We start from the raw sequence: 22,555 nt of genomic DNA, 5'->3' as shown, positions 1-22,555 counted from the left end.
CCTGGAATGCTAACAAATCCAAGTTTTAGCATCCCAAGGTAAGAAGCAAAATACAGCCAGTGCCCCTTATAGAGAATGCCCTACTGACATCCACCTTCTCTCTGATACCGAGTAGGCTTCAGCTCCAGCATCTTTGCTGATCACAAGTGCTGTAGCCTGGCCTGGGGAGAGGGAGTTGGCTTCTCCAGTAGCCAAACCATTTAGGGTTTTAAAGAAAAGTAATACCAATATATTCCACCCAGAAAACCCACAAGTGGCAAATGCAGCTCATGGAGCACTGCATGGTGTTATGTACTCTCAGCCAATCAGCAAATGCCCAATGCAATGGTCTGGGCACAGCCCCGTGGAAGGCTTGTTTTGAAATGTCAGCTGTATTAACTTCATGAAAACATTCTGCTTTCAAACTTTAAAAAGGTTTTGATGTTTAATATAGACCAGATCCTGATTGACTGCAGCTATATAATTAGAAACGTGCATATATAAGTGCCTGTGTCTGAAATTCATTCCTCTCACACATTTAAAATGAACGAACCACTAAACCATGCAAAGAGTCTGCAACTTAGTACAGGTCTGTTTTGAGAAGGGAAGCTATAAAATCACTTTGTGGGGCTCTGTGTTTGTCTCTTAATAACTTTGAGATCAAACACGCTCAGTTTACAAGTAATGTTATAAAGCTGCCAGCACCGATAACTCAACCTGGGAACTGCGAGTCAAGATGAGTTATTTCCAACTCATGCATCATCACCAGCAATGAAGGGTTCTTAAAGTTAAAACATTCTGTCCTCATCTGTATAATTCCATTTTCTTCTTCCAGTATGTGCCAGTGTGTATCCTGTCGTAGATGCACATTAGCCTCATGCACATGAGATTGGATTTTTTTTAATAACTGTGCCACCCTGTGTTCCCATGCCAGGACATAAAGGGCTGTGTGGGAGTGAAAATAACAAAATTAGAAAGATGAAATTCTGAAAAATAAATAAGTTTGTGTCATTTCTTGGAAAGATTTCCCCAGTACAAAAAAGGCTTTCCCAGCCAAAACTGTGCATATAATAAAATAGCAATGGCAAATCTACCAAAACCCACTTTTAGGATGAGCATCATTTATAAGAAAAATAGATGCAAGTAATCAACTCAATGCACTCATTTGAGATTAAATAGTGTCCGAGTCACTGGAGTAATTTAGGAGATAGTGAAATTACTGTCTGTTGTCCTTGAGTAACTTGGAATTTGAAAAAGGAGGGAATAGCTCCTGTTTCTAGTGTCACCTGCTGAATATAACGTTTCTAATAAATTGAAAGAGTACATTTGCCTTCATGTCTGTGTAGCATTAAAGCTTTGTTTCAATTAATTTTTAAGGGCTTGATATTGAGAAGTGCCAGGTAGTTCTGGTTGGGAGTCCTTCAGCTAAATGTCATTTCACTGGAAAATGCTGATTTGTTGAAACCAAATCTTTTTGCAGAAATATATTGGTTTCAACATAACTTTTTGGGGGAATAATTCTCAAGTCCACGATGGAATTGAGAGAGTCTGACTATATAGCTTCATGGGTAGGGCACTTGCCTTGAATGAATCACACAGAGTAGGGATTTGCATCTGGGATTTCCACACCCCAGGTGAATGTCCTAATCAGGTGGGTGCCTGGGTATCTGTCTGTCTCTTTCTCTCTCTCAGAATGAAAACAGAGTTTCAGTTTTCGCTGAATGAAATTCTTGGTTTTGGCCAGCCCTAGCGCCAAATGCCCTCACTCCAATTGATGTGAATGGAAGTTGAGGGCACTCCGCACCCTACAAGGTTTTGCAATATTACATAAATAATTAGTTTCCCTTTTAACTGTAAAGAAGCTTTTAGGACATGGTGTATAACTAAGCAACATAATCTAAAGTGAGAGTGATTCTTATTCTTCAACAGTGGAAATACATGAGAAGAGGTTATATCTTGTAGTGCTTTCTCAGGCCAACTCTAGCCAGACTCCCCTTGAGTTTTGTCTGAGTAAATACGCTCTGGGTGACAGGATTTGGCCCTGGATACTTATTTAACTAGGGATAGAAATAGTTTGCAAGAAAAATTAGCTTCATATTTCTTGCTTTTGGCCATCAGATGTAATTTTCACCCAATACGTACATTCCACAGCAGTGGATAAAGGTGGCATTTGTACTGTGGTTTCGCTCGTCTGATTCGCTAAGTTGCACAAACATCATAAATTAATGAGAGGACTGACTTCAAGGAGGCATTAAAAGTGTGGTGGTTTAAAAAGAAAAAAACGAGTGCCAAATATTGTCAGAACAATTATCAAATGTAATCGTGGTTTAGACGTTTAATGAGCTTTTTGTATAGCTGAGCACGAGCAGCTGCAATTTCAGCTGCGTGTGTCTGGCCGCCTTTGCCAGGGAGTAACCTTAAATTCCATTTTGGAAAAATATAAAAAGGTTACCAGATTTCCTTGGAACAATGACACACTCTTAGCCAGGAAAAGTATCAACCTTTCCACTGACTTATAACTCCTGGCAAGAGACAGCTCATGGTTCTTAAGCATTCTCCCCATCTCTTCTGACTTGATAATTCTACGTTTTGCACAGCAGTGACTAACGGCCAAGTTTCTGAGATGCAGCGTGATTGTATTTGGATTGATTGCTGTTGTTGAGAGGGGGAATTGATGTATTATTCGTGATAAATGCATTGCAGTACTTGACCAGACATATATTAGACCTCCTTAGGGGTATGTCTGCCTTGCAGTTAACTTGGGTGATCGTTTCTGGGGTTGGAATAGCCCTGGCGTGAGCAGCCTCACTGCAAAGTCATATCCTAATCACCGTGTCCTCACTGGTGCTGCACTCCCCCATGTGTGTCACTGGGACATCCCGTAGTTCCTTGTGCTTCAGCAAGCTGAGCTGCTGTATTCTTTCTCAGTGACTTGTGGTAGAATTTGTCTGTTCTCTGGGCACATGGGGTGCATGGAAGGAAGAATGGTGGGAAGGCATTGGAGGGGACTATCAGTTCTCAAGCGATTTAGCCCGAAGTCCTCTTTGGAAACTGGCCCTGATTGAAAGCATCACTTCACTCGGGTCAAAGGGTTTTGCGTATGGACAAGAGAGGGACTTTAGGAACAAACCCCTGGAAAGAGCCCAGCCTAACTCTGCAGTGAAGACACCCTGGGTATGTGTCTGCATAGATTGGAGGTAGGCTGCCCCTTTGTAATATGAACTTCTACATCCTCCACTTTCCTTTGCTTTTGTTCTTCTGTGTGGCTCAGCCATTCCCTAATGATGCCTTCCCCAATTTCCCTGTACCCTTCCCATTGTCCTAGCACAGGTGAGAGGTCACCAATTGGGAGCTCTCTCATGGGCCACTTGCCTTTGCCTTTTGGAAGGGCCATCTCAAAAGAAACCATTATCTCACGTTGCCAGGAAATATCAATGCCTATCCCCTTGTGTACATCCATTGGTCGTCTAGTAATACAGGTAGTTAAAGTTAGATGAAAGCCAGTGCTACATTGCTTTTAGGCTTGTCCCCTCTTTTGCCGAGAGCAACTTCTTTGGACAATTACGATCTGGGTGGGTGAGTGTAATTTGTTCCTTGCCTGCTAAATGTTCCTGGCACATTTTGTGAGGGTGGGTGCCCAGAATATTGTATAGTATGTAGATCAAACCCAGTATTATGAGAAACAGAACAGTATATTCAGCAATGTGTCAATTTGATGCACTTAATGTGGAGGGTCAGGGACAAGGGCATGTTCTGTCAATATCTTGTCCTGAAATGCAGAAAATGGATTTGACAGCATGGGTTGGTAGCAGATCTGTGATCTTGAGTACATATTCTACTGAATGATACAAAAGTCAACCCCCTGTGGCCCAGGTCATCAGCACCAGAACTTTTCCCTGCAAAGGTTCTGTGAGTGGATCTCACAGTAAAGGAGTAAAGGAGCCATTCACCAGGCCCCAAATACAATAGTATCTCTAAGATACAGGCTTCTCTGCTTCACAATCATTGCACAGTTACAACAGACATTGGCTTGAGAGATTTACCGTGAAATGTTCCATAAACTCCATTGCACATGGTCATAAAGATATTCTAAGGTCTTGTGAGAGCTCACACAGTGACTGTGCTGAGGGTCAGATCTTCCCAGGGCTAGTCCTGAGTCAGTGTAGTTGTGTTGCCCCCACTACATGATGGGGCTTGGCAAGTAGTTCGATGTATTCAAAACACCTTTCTGTGATGGGACAGGTGAATGTGGGGTTCTGGAGGTTTGATCTTGCTTCGGTTAATTTCGATGGAAGTGGATTTGGGTCTGGGGTAGGCTTTTGGGGTCAAGCGTCCTTTCAACAGCTTATTGTACCTCGAATCGTTCTCTTTCCAGCCTAATTATGATTACTTAAAGGTAACCTGGACGTGTTTTTGAGTAAAATGCAGGTAAACCTTGCTCACTAGGCAAAGCTTCGTTGACCGCTGCATGCAGAAGGATTTATGTCATGGAAATGAAGGCAATCGTTTACAAATTACATATGGTTTCTTTGGCAAAGCTCTTGAAATCTTTTCCTTAATAAGCTCTGTTTTCCATGAAGACGCTATGCCAATGGTCATGTATTATATGCTTGCTGGTATAGAGTGTGTGTGTGTGTGTGTGTGCGCGCGCGCTTCCGACCAAGATGAGCAAAGAATATTCCTGGCTTTATAAAGAAGTTGGAATGAACAAATTTAACACACAGATGAACCAACCCTTGTTTCCTAATTTTGGCACAAAATATTATTTAATCATGACAGTTAGATGGTGTGGTCAGCACTGTGAAATGTGGCAGGTCCTGTGTGCCTTGCATACAGCCAGCTTCTCAGCCAGGGTTTGTGATTGCAGAGTTCCAGATAAATGAATGAGGCTTTAAAATGCCATCCGATTTAGTCCAAATGCTGATGTGCCACAGATCGGTACAACAACTTACTCATGAAGAGCTACCAGGATGAAACTTTCCAGGTCTCTTCAGAGGGGGCAAATGACTTCTTTTTTGTCCCATTGCAAGAAAAGCAACATAATTTAGATGCATGGCTATGCAGCTGAAGAAGTGAGGTTTTTACTCACGAAAGCTTATGCCCAAATAAATCTGTTAGTCTTTAAGGTGCCACCAGACTCCTTGTTGTTTTTGTAGATGCAGACTAACATGGCTACCCCCTGATACTTAACATAATTTAGAATCTCTCTCTCTCTCTCTCTCTCTCTCTCTCTCTCTGTTGTAAATTGTTTATAGTGTTAAAATACATAATTTAAAATCACACTTCTAGACCGTGTTGTTAGGTATGAACTCCTGTTTTTTTTTAATCTATTTCTAGAAGAGAAATCCAGAAAGCCAATAAATTCTTCTCTTCAGGAGACTCATGTAATCACTCTGTTTAGCTGCTAGCTTACTAGAGATGAGCTGTTTTATCCCAGACAATGAAGGGGCCATTGAAGTAGAACGTTTTTTTTTTTTTTTAATTTTTCCCCTTCTAGCCTTGTCTGTATGAATGATCAATAAAGTCTTGGCTGGCAACCATTGTTTTTTTTTCTGCAAAATATATGTAATCGGGATATATAATTTAGTGTTGCCTTTCAAGATACCAAGGGTGGAACTATTCCTATTAAGTGGATTGATGCAGTGAGATCACGCTTGTTGCTTTGGCTGGTCTTCTAGTTTTGGAACTCTTTGCTGCTATTCAGTTTATTATAGTTAGCTATTGTTCAGTGGATTGTTCTATTAGGAACTGTGATACTTACTACAGTCAGCTGTACAGGGTGACGTGTGGATTTGAAGGCAGAGGAAAAATGAATGCCAGCTCTCTGACAAACTACAGCTGAAGCAAACAGAAACCTAACACCGGTCTATAGGATGTTTGCACTCTTCCATCCTTCATTGGCATGTCCCATAATGCAGAATGGGTGCTCAGAAACTTGTCAGTGCATAATTTATTCCTAAGGCCATCTTTAAAATGAAAAAATGTGTTCTTGTAGCATTCTCTTAGAATTCCATTGCTATTGTTATCCATTTCACTGTCTGTAATTAAGTGAGTACCATGTTCTGCAGTTCAGTCTTCTCAAGTGTTTTCTTTACAGTTTTGGCATCTATTTAAACATTTTGCCCCTTTTATCTGCAGCTCTTAACTTTTTTCTCTCATGACCTCATAATCTTAGCATGTCTCATTATAAAATGCTGCCATTGAAAAGATTATGCTGTCTAATCAAAAAGATTAATGAAGTCAATCATATCTACTTATGTTAGCTGAGCACACATCTCCCCAACATAAATATACCACTACATAATTGTTATTTTCAGGAAGCTCCAGACTGTGGTTTTGAAGGTGAAAAGTGAGCACTTCAAGTGATACGAAAAATGTTAAACTACCTGTAAATTGTTGGAGACTGCTGTTTCCGTTCAATGCCTGCTCAGATGATTGAGCTGAAGTCTGGGGCCTGGGTGGGGAGGAGAGTACCCTTTTCTTGTAGCACTGTCTGTCTCTGGCTTCTTTTCTAAGAAAAATAAAACAATTTGCCCAGGTTGGGGTCAGTCAGTTCAGCCCATAGGACCTGGTCCAAAATCCACCAAGGTCAGTGGGAGGCTTTCCTTTGAGTTCAGTGGGCTTTGGATCAGGCCCATAAGAATATTGCGTGCAATTCTGATCGCCCCATCTCAAAAAAGGTATATTGGAATTGGAAAAAAATACAGAGAAGAGCAACAAATATGATAAAGGGTATGGAATAGCTTCCATAGGCGGAGAGAGGAAAAACACTGGGACTGTTCAGCTTGGAAAAGAGACAACTAAGGGGGATATGACAGGTCTATAAAACCATAAATGGTATAGAGAAAGTGAATAAGGAAGTGTTATTTGCCCCCTTGACATAGCAGATGAGCCAGTGGAATTAATAGGCAGCAGGTTTAATACAACATAAGGCAGTATTTCTTCACACTACACATAGTCAACCTGTGGAACTCATTGCCAGTGGATGTTGTCAAAGCCACAAATATAACTGGGTTCAAAAGAAAGAATTAGATAAGGTTCATGGAAGATAGGTCCATCAATGGCTATTTGTCAAGATGGTCAGGGACACAACCCCATGCTCTGGTGACCCTAAACTTCTGACTGCCAGAAGGAGGGATTGGGTGACAGGGATGATTATTCGATAAATTGCCCTGTTCTGTTCATTCCCTCTGAAGCATCTGGCTCTGGTCACTGTCGGAAGACAGCATACTGGACTGGATGGACCATTGGTCTTACCCAGAATGGCCATTCTTATGTTATGTTCTTTATGAACATGTTCTCTTTAGACTGGTGTGTCTCCAAGAGACACTTGGAGTGAAAAGCTCCTAAATAGGACAGAGTTAAAGCTAATATAACATTTAGTAACACTATTTATAGAGGGGGGGGGAAATTGTCCAGCCTAGGAAAAGGGAGTATACAAAATATTGTTCATACTACTGGAATGTTTTGCTGCAGAGAAAGGTATAGTAACATGTAAACATAATGAAACACACTGTAACAACTTCCTGTTCAATCATCTATATGGACTGAGACATTTCTGCCATAATTTCCAGATTTTTTTTGGCAATGAGGTGTGGGGTAGGGTTTTACATGAAGAAGCTGTTTCAGAAGCAACTTATTTTCCTTACCTCTTATCAACAGGTTCTTCTGCAACTCCAACTCCTTTTCTTTTACCTAGGGATGCGGGATTGGCTGCACAGAGAGGAGCATGGCTAGTTCCTATGCCAGGCATTCATTTTGTGAGTTTTTATAAACCAAAATTAGGGAGTTCGCCTATATGCAAGGGAATATGGTACATTTAAATTTTCACTTCTCATTAGAGACACAATTAGAAAGAAAATTACTAGGGAATGACCCGTCATGTCACATCATGTCATATCAGGTATTAAAGAGCAGAAATAATCTGCTAGTTGCTAACAGTATGCAGCCTAATGCAATATTCTGAGCATACTTTGCTCTATTACCACAGAACATATAAAAACAGCTGGGTAGCTTGTTTTCAGAAACCTCAACACTGGCTCATTGTTCTAATGGCACTAGGAATGGTATCTAGATGACATGCTTGCTCTCCTTGGAGGCTGGATACTATTGCTAAACAAAGTGTTCTTAGATAATCCCTTGCCTGTTTACTACAGGGGCATCAGCAATTCAGCAAGCCCTTAATTAATAGACCGGAAGAGAAGTTCAGTAGATAAAGGGCCAAATTCAGAGGTGACGTGAAAGGAAGCTGTGAGTTAGATACATTTTCCCCTGTGACTCCCACCCACCTTATTCTGCAGGTGCCAGTGTATGACAGTCTAAATGGTTGTAACTTACACTCTAAGGAGCAGAAAGAAAAGGTATCCTTAAGTAATCCCCAACTTAATTTGACTACCAGGGGGCAGGAAGACGTGCCAAGTGAGGTCTTATCTACATTCAGAATATGGACAGTGATGTAACTGCACCAATAGTTACACTGGCGCAAACCCCTCAAAGTGGAGCTTATACTGATATAGCTTAGTATCTACTTTCTTGATGTAGGGAAGGCATGAGCTTCCCTTCTACTTTGGCAGAATGAGTGTATGTGTGTCTAAGCAAGACTAATTTGCACCTCCTTTCTCATCACACTTAAATGTGGACCAAAGAATGGGGGAGGGGGGGAATTTCTCCAAGAAAAAGAAACCCTCTTTTTTAACCGGACTGGAGAACCCAAGTATTTTACAAATGTGGAAAGTATTTCAAACTCTTTAGTTTTCCCTTAATTGTGTGTTTTTGTTTTTGCTGTTACCATTCAGGTGTACTCTGTATGTTGCAGTACTTCAAATGTTAAATTTTGGCTGCAAAATAAAATGTTAGTGGGGAAAAAACCTGGGCACAAATGCAGAACTAAATAACTTCATCGTGATATTCAATCATATTAACAGGCAGCTGGGCATATCCAGTGCTGAACAACCTCTTTCAGACAGGGACAGAACCGTTTGAATACTCTTGAAGTTTTATAGTTCCATCTATCCTGCTGGAAGGAAAAGTGTGCTTTGCAGGAGGATTTATAGCTGGAGGTTGTCTAGAGGACAGGAGGGAGATTAGTCCAAGTATTAAGCAGTAGCAGGGAAGAGGGTGTGAGGCTGAGAGAGGGGGAGAAACTCAAAGCGTTTTTTAGGAGCTAGGGTTGGAGAGCAAAGGAAGTGAGACAATAAATGAGGATGGAGTTGACACCAAGAGCAGAATTGTCTTCACCTTCAGGAACTCTCTGAAGATTCTTTGCCTTGATGTGACTTTCCAGCAACAGGAAGAGCAGCTGCAATGCGAGATCTTTTACATGTCCCTCATTTTAGGCAGGTTGTTTTCCTAAATTGTCTATTCACCCCATCGGTCAGGCACAAATACTGGGGGGGGGCCCTCTTTGTTTCTGATACAAATAATCCCTTAATGGAAACTTTTCATTTGCTAAACAGGCTAGACTGCTTAAGAGCAGCAGAAAATTTGCCCTGTGCAAGGAACACGTGTGAGATGAACTCTGTATTTAATACCTTGAGTATAAAATAAATGGTCCAAAGCCTAAGGTGTTTCTTGGCCCAAGACACCTTTTTGTTGCCTACTATAATGTACGTAGCCAACAGAAGAGTAGTAAAAATTCAGGACGTTATGTCTAGTCAAGGAAGATGTAGAATTTGTTTAATTTCTTGGCCCATTTTGTGGATTTTGTTTAATATGTTCTGCGGCTGCCTTATCTAAAGATGCAAAGGGAGCTTGGTTATGGGGAGAACCAAGACTTCATCTGCTGCTGTGAACTGATAGGCCACTCGTTTGCTTGATCTTCTCTTTTTCACTTTTGTCTCTTTCAGTTTTTGCCTGGATTAGTTTTGCTCCTGACTAATTTTGAAATATTATAGATGGATCAATTATGTGCAAATTTCCCAGCAAGCAAAGTTCATTTTAAAGATTTTTCTCTTCAAGCCATTCATTAAATTTTTTTTAAAGCTGAATTTATTTTTGCTTGAAAGAGGAAGCAAATAATTCTTCTGGCAAGTATAACTAATGCCTCCACTGTTCAACTTAATTACCACCCTATGAGCCAGCAAGATTATGAGGATGGGCCTCTCTTCCTGGAAAGCGTGTGCATGTGTGTGTGAGAGGATGAGCTATTTCATTAGGTTCAATGCCCCTTTCAGAGGCGGTAATATTGGTTTTTCTGAAGCTCTGTGATTCTTTTATAAACCATATTTTTCAAGGGGTATATTTTGGATGTCTCAAGTAATTGGCCGGCAACTGTGGATAGTCTTAAATTGTTTGGGTACAATTTTAAACTTTTAGTTTCTCAACAAATATTTAAGCCATCTTTATTATGGGATATCAAAACCAGTAAAATATACTGCTATTTCTCCTCTCCCCTCACTTTCATTAAGATTTAAAAATGACCTTTTATTGGCAGTGACTAATTTGGACAAATGCGCAGGAGATATTTGGAGCAAGCTGGTCTATTGGTCAATGTAAACCTCCTAAGGTTCTATTCCTGGGTCTGCTGATGACTCACTGCATGACACTGGGTACATTCCTTGCCTCAGTGTTCCCATCTGTAAAATAGGCAAATAGGGTAAAATGCTTGCCCACCTTATAACATTCTTGAAGGAAAATGTTCACTGTACACCTCTACCCCGATATAACGTTGTCCTCGGGAGCCAAAAAATCTTACTGCGTTATAGGTGAAACTGCATTATATCGAACTTGCTTTGATCCGCCGGAGCACGTAGCCCCGCCCCCCTGGAGCACTGCTTTACCACGTTACATCCGAATTCGTGTTACATCGGGTCGCGTTATATCGGGGTAGAGGTGTATCTTGGTGTAAGTGCATAGTGTTTTCAGGCAGAATGATTATACGTAAAAATTAATTACCAAACATGCATCTTATGATTTTCTTTCTTTTTCATTATTCCTATTAAGAGTCTCCAGTGAGAAGTCTTTGATTTTCAATCACAAGCTCTTATTGATTTCATCAGGAGTTTAAATACCAAAGGGTTTTTGTTATTTTCCAACTCCCAGGCTAGCAGGCTTTGGAGATGAGCACAAAGGGAACTGATGGAGTCAAGAGGAGAGGGTTGAGTAGAGATGTCTGCAGAGAGGGGCTTATTGCAGTGTTGATTGGAAGTGCGAGAATGTTAAGTGAAGATCAGATTATAAGGCCATATTCCGTGCTGTACAGTCAGATTGTACTCGGAATTGTATGGTAGCTCATGTCGCAACAGAATTCAGCCCATAATGAGGAAGCTGAGAGACCGTCCGTTTGCCATGGGAAGCTGATAGAGCATCTCAGATCAGCTGACGGCATTTTCATACTGCAAGGCACTACTACACGCTATTTCTATTGGAGCCTCCTGCTTACGTTTTAGAGAGCAGTGGATTGGGAACTGCCAGCGAAGCCAATAGTGGAGAGAACTTCAGCACCTCACTTCCCAGCTTTGTCCATGCAAATGTCCCTTCTGAGATTCATAAGGGCTAAAAAAACCCTCACCCAAACCAAAAATCCAGAACACTAAGATTTTGACTTAAAACTACTGGATGGGGAATTCAGGCGGGTAAGGTGGCTGCTCCATAGCTTGCTCCTGTGTGGAGCCGAAGTATTGCATCTCCTCCACCTAATCACTCAGGAGACATTGGCCTTGGCTAGTGTGTCTGAGGATCCCAGATGGGGGACCACAGTCCTTGCCATACTTAAGATTGGGTGAGTTAAATTAGATGGAATGTAGTGCGGTGCCATGCAAATCTAGTTCCTTTCATGGTGTTAAGTCAGAACCTTGGGGTAATTTTCAGAGTGGAAAAGAATTTTGCTGGCATAGCTATGTTGTGATTTTTACAGGGGAGGGGACAATATAATTATGGTGATAAAAGCTCTAGTGTAGACCCCATTATACCTGCAAATAACGTTTTTGTACCAATATAGCTTATTTTTCTTGGGGAACTGGTATAGGAAGGACTTTTTTGCCCATATAAACTGCATCAATACTTGGAGGGTTTACTTGTAGAGCTATACCAGCAAAGCTTTTAAGCGCGGACAAGGCCTGAGATTTAGATATTCCACCTTCTGTTACATGAACAGGAATGATATGGTTAAATTTCTGCACACTGCTTTGAAAAAGCTCCTGGTAATATTGTGCTTAATGGATCTTTGTATTTGATGAATGATGCTGTAAAGCACTCTGTTGTGGTAAATTACTTGATAATGTTGAAATCTGGAGACATATTTTATTATCTAATGCCTGCCCCAGCATATAAAATAAAAATAGAATAAAGTGGTTAGTTAGAAAAAAGATCACTGGTATCTGATGCATGAATATTTATGGGGATATTTCCAGCGGACATTTAGTTTTACAGACTTCTAGAGATTTAATCCTGGGCTCTCACTCTGTGCTTGCTGACAATTGTTTGACTGGTGCACCGTATATTTAAAAACCTGTCAGCTGAGATACAAAATCAAATTGTGTTTTGCAAGGTCTGTATATCTGGTGAATACTGAATATTTTCAGTCTTGCAACTCCAGTCAGACAAGCACAATCCTGGTTCCTGATACCCAGCATGTCTCGGAGCAAGTTGACGTGAATGTGGTGCTTCAGGCATTATTACATGCCTGGCTTATCCCTGCTCACTGACCTGGTCTCTGTCTCTCTTTCTCTCCTACCCTCCCCCTTCCCTGCTCCTTGGTGTAGCTTTCACTCCCGGAGGAACAGAATGAAGTAACAAGGAACGGCTGTGAATCCAAGGAACTGGTCTACCTTGTGCAAATCTCTTGTCAGGTAAATGTCATGTTTTTTTCCCCCCCCCTTACATTGCATAACTATTGCATTATGTTAAATAACATGGCCTCATAATATTTTTGATGTGCTACTTTGGTGTGCATTTTTTTTACCTCTTCATTGACGTAGGCCCCAAACGGATGCTTTGTGTTGTGCAGCAGGTGGATAATTTTTAAGAAAAGAAATACTGAGCTTGAAACAGAGAGATGGGCTTGTATCTGCATGCACGCTTAGAGTATATGCATATATGTGCATACGTATTAGGGACGTGTGCATACGTTAGGTGTACACACAAAATATGAATAAATAGAAGAAGCGTATGAGTGTGAACACGGAGGACAGTATATTCCGTTGATAAAAACTTGTAACTGCGAATCAGGAGATTGAGGTTCTAGTTCTTATACGGCACCTATTGCTGCGGTATCTTACGTGCCTGAGACAGGTAAATTCATCTCTTTGTACCCCGGGTTCCCCTTCTGTGACCATAGGGTTAGGGGCTCTTCCCCATTCTTGTATATCCTCAGGTGCAAATAGTGCAAACGATTTTATTATATTGACTGGAATTGATACTTATGGGGAGACCTATTGCACTTTGGGTGGAAGTAAATTACAGTGGATGTAGTGCCGGAAGGTACTGGTTATTTTTCTACCTTGTGTCTAGCATTTCCCCCTAACATCACCCAAGTTGGCCCTTTTTAAGCACACAGTTTGTTGACTCAGTAGTGGGCATCGGGATAGCTGCAGTTTCTCCCTCTCATTTTGAATCTCTATAATCTCTACTGTCAGGTTCCTGAAGACTAGGGGTAAGTGTAAGTTGTAGGCCTATTGACAGTAGGTCACAGCTTATCTTAATTGTGTTATGTGGGAGGGGGATGTTTTCCCACAAAGTTGGAAGTCCATTTTTCAAATTATCTTTGCACAAAATAGTACGAATGCCTTTGGGAGTGAGGGAAGGGGCTGAAATTTCACAGATGAGTAGCTTTTAAAACTGCTTTTACTTTGTGGGCATCTCACAGATACCATATCACCCTGTTGTTGCCAGCTGGAGACTAGATGATAGATTAAAAGAGCAATGAAATTGCTAACAAGGCAAGACTACAAATCTACTTGATGTTACACGCCCAGGTCTCAGCCAACTGGATTGTGTTTAACAATCTAAGGACTTAGGCTGAGGTTTTCCAAAGGGCCTAGAGGAGTTGAACTTCAGTAAGTTTTGGGTGCCTAACTCCCATAGGTCTCTTTGAAAAACCTAGCCTTAATTTAAAATATAGGGCATTTCTATTACCTTGCACCTCGGGCCATAGCACATATGCACCTCGAAAGTGTTTGAAGACATCAAGCATTATTAGCCCAGTAGCTAACTCAGTTAAGGAGCCTGATTCAGCAGATAAGCCTGATATCCTTCCCTAAAGCTCACCCTCTCAAGTGGGCCACCAGAACGTTCCACTTCAGTATACAGAGGTTTTCGTCTGTGAATGTGCTGCCTGTGGTCCTGAAGAGTACAGCTTTGGGCCCTGCTAGGTGATAGCCAACACCTGAGATCATACCAAGAAATGGACCAGTAGCTAGCTCAGGAAGGATAGACAGGGGAAAAAGGGAGGAGGTGTTGCCTTATATATTAAAAATGTACACACTTGGACAGAGGTAGAGATGGACATAGGAGACGGAAGTGTTGAGAGTCTCTGGGTTAGGCTTAAAGGGGCAAAAAACAAGGGAGATGTCATGCTAGGCGTCTACTACAGGCCACCTAACCAGGTGGAAGAGGTGGATGAGGCTTTTTTCAAGCAACTAACAAAATCATCCAAAGCTCAAGATTTGGTGGTGATGGGGGACTTCAACTATCCGGATATATGTTGGGAAAATAACACAGCGGGGAACAGACTATCCAACAAATTCTTGGACTGCATTGGAGACAACTTTTTATTTCAGAAGGTTGAAAAAGCTACTAGGGGGGAAGCTGTTCTAGACTTGATTTTAACAAATAGGGAGGAACTCGTTGAGAATGTGAAAGTAGAAGGCAGCCTGGGTGAAAGTGATCATGAAATCATAGACTTTGCAATTCTAAGGAAGGGTAGAAGGGAGAACAGCAAAATAGAGACAATGGATTTCAGGAAGGCAGATTTTGGGAAGCTCAGAGAGCTGATAGGTAAGGTCCCATGGGAATCAAGACTGAGGGGAAAAACAACTGAGGAGAGTTGGCAGTTTTTCAAAGGGACACTATTAAGGGCCCAAAAGCAAGCTATTCCGCTGGTTAGGAAAGATAGAAAATGTGGCAAAAGACCACCTTGGCTTAACCACGAGATCTTGCACGATCTAAAAAATAAAAAGGAGTCATATAAAAAATGGAAACTAGGACAGATTACAAAGGATGAATATAGGCAAACAACACAGGAATGCAGGGGCAAGATTAGAAAGGCAAAGGCACAAAATGAGCTCAAACTAGCTACGGGAATAAAAGGAAACAAGAAGACTTTTTATCAATACATTAGAAGCAAGAGGAAGACCAAAGACAGGGTAGGCCCACTGCTTAGTGAAGAGGGAGAAACAGTAACAGGAAACTTGGAAATGGCAGAGATGCTTAATGACTTCTTTGTTTCGGTCTTCACCGAGAAGTCTGAAGGAATGCCTAACATAGTGAATGCTAATGGGAAGGGGGTAGGTTTAGCGGATAAAATAAAAAAATAACAAGTTAAAAATCACTTAGAAAAGTTAGATGCCTGCAAGTCACCCGGGCCTGATGAAATGCATCCTAGAATACTCAAGGAGCTAATAGAGGAGGTATCTGAGCCTCTAGCTATTATCTTTGGAAAGTCATGGGAGACGGGAGAGATTCCAGAAGACTGGAAAAGGGCAAATATAGTGCCCATCTATAAAAAGGGAACTAAAAACAACCCAGGTAACTACAGACCAGTTAGTTTAACTTCTGTGCCAGGGAAGATAATGGAGCAAGTAATTAAGGAAATCGTCTGCCAACACTTGGAAGGTGGTAAGGTGATAGGGAATAGCCAGCATGGATTTGTGAAGAACAAATCATGTCAAACCAATCTGATAGCTTTCTTTGATAGGATAACGAGCCTTGTGGATAAGGGTGAAGCGGTGGATGTGGTATACCTAGACTTTAGTAAGGCATTTGATACGGTCTCGCATGATATTCTTATCGATAAACTAGGCAAATACAAATTAGATGGGGCTACTATAAGGTGGGTGCATAACTGGCTGGATAATCGTACTCAGAGAGTTGTTATTAATGGTTCCCAATCCTGCTGGAAAGGCGTAACGAGTGGGGTACCGCAGGGGTCTGTTTTGGGACCGGCTCTGTTCAATATCTTCATCAACGACTTAGATATTGGCATAGAAAGTACGCTTATTAAGTTTGCGGATGATACCAAACTGGGAGGGATTGCAACTACTTTGGAGGACAGGGTCATAATTCAAAATGATCTGGACAAATTGGAGAAATGGTCTGAGTTAAACAGGATGAAGTTTAACAAAGACAAATGCAAAGTGCTCCACTTAGGAAGGAAAAATCAATTTCACACATACAGAATGGGAAAAGACTGTCTAGGAAGGAGTACGGCAGAAAGGGATCTAGGGGTTATAGTGGACCACAAGCTAAATATGAGTCAACAGTGTGATGCTGTTGCAAAAAAAGCAAACATGATTCTGGGATGCATTAACAGGTGTGTTGTGAGCAAGACACGAGAAGTCATTCTTCCGCTCTACTCTGCTCTGGTTAGGCCTCAGCTGGAGTATTGTGTCCAGTTCTGGGCGCCGCATTTTAAAAAAGATGTGGAGAAACTGGAAAGGGTCCAAAGAAGAGCAACAAGAATGATTAAAGGTCTTGAGAACATGACCTATGAAGGAAGGCTGAAAGAATTGGGTTTGTTTAGTTTGGAAAAGAGAAGACTGAGAGGGGACATGATAGCAGTTTTCAGGTATATAAAAGGGTGTCATAAGGAGGAGGGAGAGAACTTGTTCACCTTAGCCTCTAAGGATAGAACCAGAAACAATGGGTTTAAACTGCAGCAAGGGAGGTCTAGATTGGACATTAGGAAAAAGTTCCTAACTGTCAGGGTGGTTAAACACTGGAACAAATTGCCTAGGGAGGTTGTGGAATCTCCGTCTCTGGAGATATTTAAGGGTAGGTTAGATAAATGTCTACTAGGGATGGTCTAGGCAGTATTTGGTCCTGCCATGCGGGCAGGGGACTGGACTCGATGACCTCTCGAGGTCCCTTCCAGTCCTAGAATCTATGAATCTATGAATCTATGAATCTAGTACAGCGTGCATGACGCTGATGTTATATGCCCATAATGCCTCTGTTGCTCTATGCCCATAATGACACGCCAAGGAGGAAGGCTGCTGTTTCTGCTGAAGCTCCCGGGTGCTTTTCAAGGGTAGCCTAAGGAGAGCGCATTTCCGAAATTTGGCACCTAAATGACGAGGAGGTGGATCACTGTGGGCAGTTGCACATTGGACAGAAGGAGTCACCACCTCTCAGCCAGCCATCCCTGAGCCTCCTGATGAATCCAGAAGCTGCAGCGAACCCCAAGGCTGTGAACCATGGGCCACCTGCTGAGAAGTTCTGTGCCCCTGAATCTCCCACTAAAGTGTTTCTGCGAACTAAACTGACATCACCGGGACCATGGCACTAAGTGATGAGATATAACCACTCACCCGTTCCTCCAAATAATTCCTCCCAACCCACCTGACTTTCTCCTTATGCAGACTCAATTTCAGTTCTCTTGCTTTAGTCCACGCTCCCATCTTTCAAACAGTTAGACTCTGTCTATACGGCCCCACTGTTTGGGGCTGCGCTGTAACTCCCCCATGTGGATGCTGCAGGTGCAATCTAAAAGTTCGCATTAACATAGTTCTGTTCGAAAAGCATTACATTAATGCGCACTAGGACCCTTTTAGTTTGCTCCCATGGTATCCTTGCGGGGGAATTACAGCTTAGTACTTTGGTGCGTGCTCCTATTCAGGGCCCCATAGTCCGAATTGTGGGGCAGTGTACGCAAGCCCTTAGACAGCAGAGAAACTTACAGCATCTGGATTCAGTGAAAGAGATGGAAAGATCAGCAGAGCTGAGTATTATTCCTGCTGGGGAGATACTGAACACCCTAACTTTTCACGTACTCTCCTGATGTCTAAGGTAGGGTTCCATTCAGTCACCTGGGATACTAGGGGTCAGAAAGAATTTGACCCTGTGTTAATGTTGGTGTAGTTTAACGAGACGTATAAAATAGTGTACAGAATGGTAGTACTGTGGGGAGATATTGTGGCAGGATATGTCCATGTCAGGCCAAAACATTGAAAGGGGAAAAAAATTATGAAACAGATTTCTCTTGGTCGTACCTTGGATTTGCTACTAGCATTGATGTTGAGCTAGTTACAGCAGCTTACAAAAATCTTTTAAAATGCCCACTAAACAAGAACCAGTCATAATGTTTAAAAGTCAGGTCCTGAAACACAATTGTTTAGTTTGGTCTGAATCCACATAAATATAAGAGCTCTGAAATGTTTATAAGTATTTTGTTGCAAATGTGAATAATGTGGTAGAAAGTGAGAGAGAAATCTGCTATCTCAGCAACTACAGATTAAAGCTCTCAGATAAATGGGCAGCAAAAGCTCACTCTGGTTTGTATTGTAGCACTTGTGCAGTCCAAGATGGGCACAGTACACGGATACAGTTTGTGTTTTTTGTATGGCTTGTTGAAAAGACATTTATTTTGTCATTTCACTCTCCAACTGATTACCAAACAAAAGCTTTTGAACACAAGAGCTTTAAAGTGGCTGGCTCAAACTCAGCTGTGCTTGGCAGACTCTCACCCACCAGTTGCACTTAGGAAATTCTATTCCCCCCTTTCCCATCCGAAAATATCATTTTATGAGTGTAAGAGAATTATTTCCCAGATAAAATAAGGGTTTTTCTAAATGATTTTTTGGGGAAAGGTTTCTGTTTGTCAGTATACAAAATACTCTCTTTCGCTGATGTTCAGAATATCTCTTTATTTTTGTTTCCATCTTAGGGGCTATACAAATTAAGCCAGATTAATAGCTCTGAAGCAAAAGAGTTGAATGTAGAGATACTTATTACAATTTTATTTAAAAAGTTCAGCCCAAGAAAGGTGATTTTGGGTAAGATTGCACCATTTAAAAATGTTGCTAGATAAATGGTTGGTATTTTCAGGGCATCCAGTTACTGTGGTAACAGGATCACTGTTGTTAAACACACATACACATTCTCTCTCTCTCTCTTTGAGAAAGGAAGGGGGTAGATAGAAGCCCTTAGAGCAACATACAAATGCTTGAGATCTGAGGAAGCCTTCTTGGGGAAGAGTGGATGCTGCATCAAAAGCAAGTAAAGTCTAGTTTTCCTTCCACCAAAGCTAATTTAGGTTTCCACCTTTTAAAAATACTGACAATATTTAACATGCATTTTACTAGAGAAGGAGAGTCTCTCTCTAAAGATAACAGTGGTGACTTTCTTTTAGGAAACAGACTTGTATAAAATCCTCAAAGGGATGATGTGCCTGTGAACCTTGCAAACTCTGTAGACAGTACTGGAGTGGCAAACCGTAGTGATAAGCACAGAGTTTTAAATGACCACAGGAAGTGGCTGAGGCTTCTGGAATGGACAGGCTGTACCTGTGTGCCTTCAAAGTCTATGGACTATACACCTCTACCTCGATATAACGCTGTCCTCGGGAGCCAAAAAATCTTATCGCGTTATAGGTGAACTTATATCGAACTTGCTTTGATTCGCCGGAGTGCGCAGCCCCGCCTCCCTGGAGCACTGCTTTACCATGTTATATCCAAATTTGTGTTATATCGGGGTAGAAGTGTACTTGAAAACTTTTTAAGCTCCATAGGGGGTAAGCAGAGAATGTACAAGTTGTGCAAAACTTTTAATGCGGATTATAATGTACCCTGAGAAATAAACAAAAATTAGGGGGCTGAACGAATCCTATCTGTTGTTTTTTGTTGGGCTGTAAAGCAGATTTGAAATCTGTAGGCCAAAATCTATTTGACTTATGAGTTAGAATAATTTCCAAGCGATCGATATAATTTAAAATCTTCTACCTCAAAAATGGCCCAGCTGATTATTCAGATACAAAACCAAACCTATTCTAGTTTAAGGTTAAACAAACAGCATTTCAGATTTAAAGTAGCCCGTTTTATAAAAGCTGGTGAAAAAATAGTCAGGTTGTGAAATAGAAATTGTCATAACTTTGAAGGGACACTTTCAACTCCAAACATCACTCTAGTGCAGTGGTTTTCAAGCTTTTTAGAGTGCATATCCCTCTCCAAATAATGTAATCTAAGCCCATCTGAGATGGCAATCTAATCATAAGTATTTTATGACTAAGTCTTACTAAATAAAATGTGTTGTCTGCCATTACAGGGGTTTTTTTGCATGCCCCCTGATGAGAGCTGGCCGGCCCCTAGGAGTATGTGAACCCCAGTTTGAAAACCACTGCTCTAGTGTCTGAAATTATTTCCTACGATCGTTACAAGAAGCAGCTATGATTATTATAATTGAAATGGGCAAGAAAACAGATTTATGTCCATTTTTTTTAGTTTGTTTATTTTGTGCATTTGACATCACTTTGTGTATAGTCGTTTTCATGGTTTTCCCCTGTCAGTTGCTTTTCTTTGTTTCGGGTGCGTCTTTCAGGCCCTGCTGTGAAAGGCTCATATCTAAGCCTTTGCTTAGATGCTTCGCTGAATTGGGATGTGCTTACGTGCATACTTAAGTGCTTTACTGAACTGGGGCCTTACATAGCAACCGTAGAGGGAAAAATCTTTTAGAATATGAAAATGGGGTTGTGACAGCACAGAAAATCGCAGGAGAAATCAGAGGCAGGAGAAGCACCTATTGATCTTTTTTTTTAAATGACTAGCGCTCAAATTGATGGTGTCCCTTTAATTGCAGATTCACTATAATAGCCCTTTACCTATGCAGTTCTGGAGCATTCACATTCCACCTGCCCTGCAGGGTGGGTTCCAGTGAATAACACAGTTCCTGAGAAAAGAGTCTCTCCTTTTTGCAGAGCAGGTAAAATTTCAAGACTAACACCAAAGTGAGAAGGCTCCATACCTCCACCAACAGGAGTTCTCCCATCCATATAGGTAGTCCACCTTCCTGAGAAGCAATAGGTAGGTCGACAGAAGAATTTTTCCATTGACCTAGTATTGTCTACACTGGGGGTTGGGTTGGCTTAACTACACCACTCAGGTGTGTGGATTTTTCTCACCCTTGAGCGATATAGTTAAGATGACTTAATTTTCTAGTGTAGACCAGGCTGTAGACTTCACATTGGCAGTGAGTGAGCTGCATGCTGTGTTCTGTAGTGTGCTGGAAGCTGTAGTGCTGTAGTGGTATTTAGTCCCGTTCCTTTGCATTGTGCAAGGCAACCGATGCACTTCAGTGTGAGTTTTATTTGAATGAATAAGACTCCTGATATGGTAGAGAAAGGCAGTTATGCACGTTTATGCCAGTGGTGGCTCTCTGTGTTGTCAGATTCAATCCAGATTCAATATGTCCTTATAGAGTGGATTTGATTCCAAAGGGAATTCCATCCCGAATCCCAGAGGCAGCAGAGTGGGGGCAATAGCTTGCTTTAAGGAGAGTGTAAAGAGAGAGACAGAAAAAATGGGATCTGAGTGTGATGAACCGCCTGGACTCCCTATCCAAGGTGCCTTGTGGGAAGAGGGAGTTGGAATATATATTTACAGAAGGGAACATCTTACTCACGCTAGAAATGTCATGAGCCATGCTTTGCTGGTTCCATTTGTTAGTGATAACAACCAAGCACTGAATCTGCTACTGGGTGCATTTGTCATCTCTCTCTCTTATTCTTTGCAAAGGATTTTCTGCTGCTAACTTTTTAAGATCATTTTAATAAACCATTCACTGTCTTAAAATGTCAGCATATCCAATTTGTGGTGACAATTCCCAAGCAACTCTGATTTATAAAGATGCTCCTCTCTCTCCCCCACCCCCTTTATTTTTATTTTTTTTAAAAACTTGCAGTTGTTCCTATCTGTAAGACTGTTTATTTTAGATTAATGATCAGTGGATAAAAAAAACATTGTGAACCAGGTGATACTTGTAGCAGATGTGAAAGAAGAATACCAAGAGTCTGTCATCGTGATCAGCATATATTTGATTGTGATAACCCTGCTTGGTTAAGTGCTGTCAGAATCTATTGTTACTTATTTTTTCTTGTGTTGTAGTAAACTCCACTTAGAAACTAGACAATGCAGTTTCTTTTATTATTATAGCTTTTGACCTTTTGCATTTGGCCAACACTGTCCTCTACCCACCAAACTCCTCCTCAGCCTGTGGCCAGTGCAGAAGAATCTTATAATTACTCTGGTTTTGTTACCTCTTTGGTGAATTGACATTATCAACAGTGTCATTAGGGATAAGCCCAGCTCCAAGAATGTGTTTGATATAATTACTCACTGTTTTTAGACCAGGCCCATAAAATCAATCACAGTTGGGTTTTGTAGGCAGTTGTTTTTGGTTGGGGTGCATGCCTTTAAAGATAGAATTTACAGAATATCCTTTATGAGATCACAGCAATTTTAGAAGAGGGATAAATTTTGGACCTGAACTACCAACCATTATTAATTTTCACAAGTATTGCAGGTTTATACTGAATGAACCTTGCTTTGTTCTTACAGGTTCACTAAGGGATTGTTCATAAGAATCCACAATTGTTAGAGACACTGAGACATGTGCTCTGTTCTGTTCTTTTGTATAAGGAAGTGGTTTT

General features: G+C 41.2%; 1 protein-coding gene across 3 annotated transcripts in view; it reads left to right on the top strand.

The window, feature by feature from the left end:
* ARHGAP32 (Rho GTPase activating protein 32) overlaps positions 1 to 22,555 on the top strand; it is a 475,360-nt gene that overhangs the window by 327,480 nt on the left and 125,325 nt on the right. For all 3 annotated transcript variants that reach the window (XM_054049530.1, XM_054049531.1, XM_054049529.1), the window contains one exon: positions 12,681 to 12,767. In XM_054049530.1, the coding sequence (XP_053905505.1) occupies positions 12,681 to 12,767 (87 nt within the window). The remainder of the gene's footprint in view (positions 1 to 12,680; positions 12,768 to 22,555) is intronic.

The sequence above is a fragment of the Malaclemys terrapin genome, chromosome 15 (genome assembly GCF_027887155.1).
Source record: "Malaclemys terrapin pileata isolate rMalTer1 chromosome 15, rMalTer1.hap1, whole genome shotgun sequence".
NCBI classification, from domain to species: Eukaryota; Metazoa; Chordata; order Testudines; family Emydidae; genus Malaclemys; species Malaclemys terrapin.
Note: the sequence above shows the minus strand (reverse complement) of the source record. Positions and strands in the feature narration are given on the sequence as shown.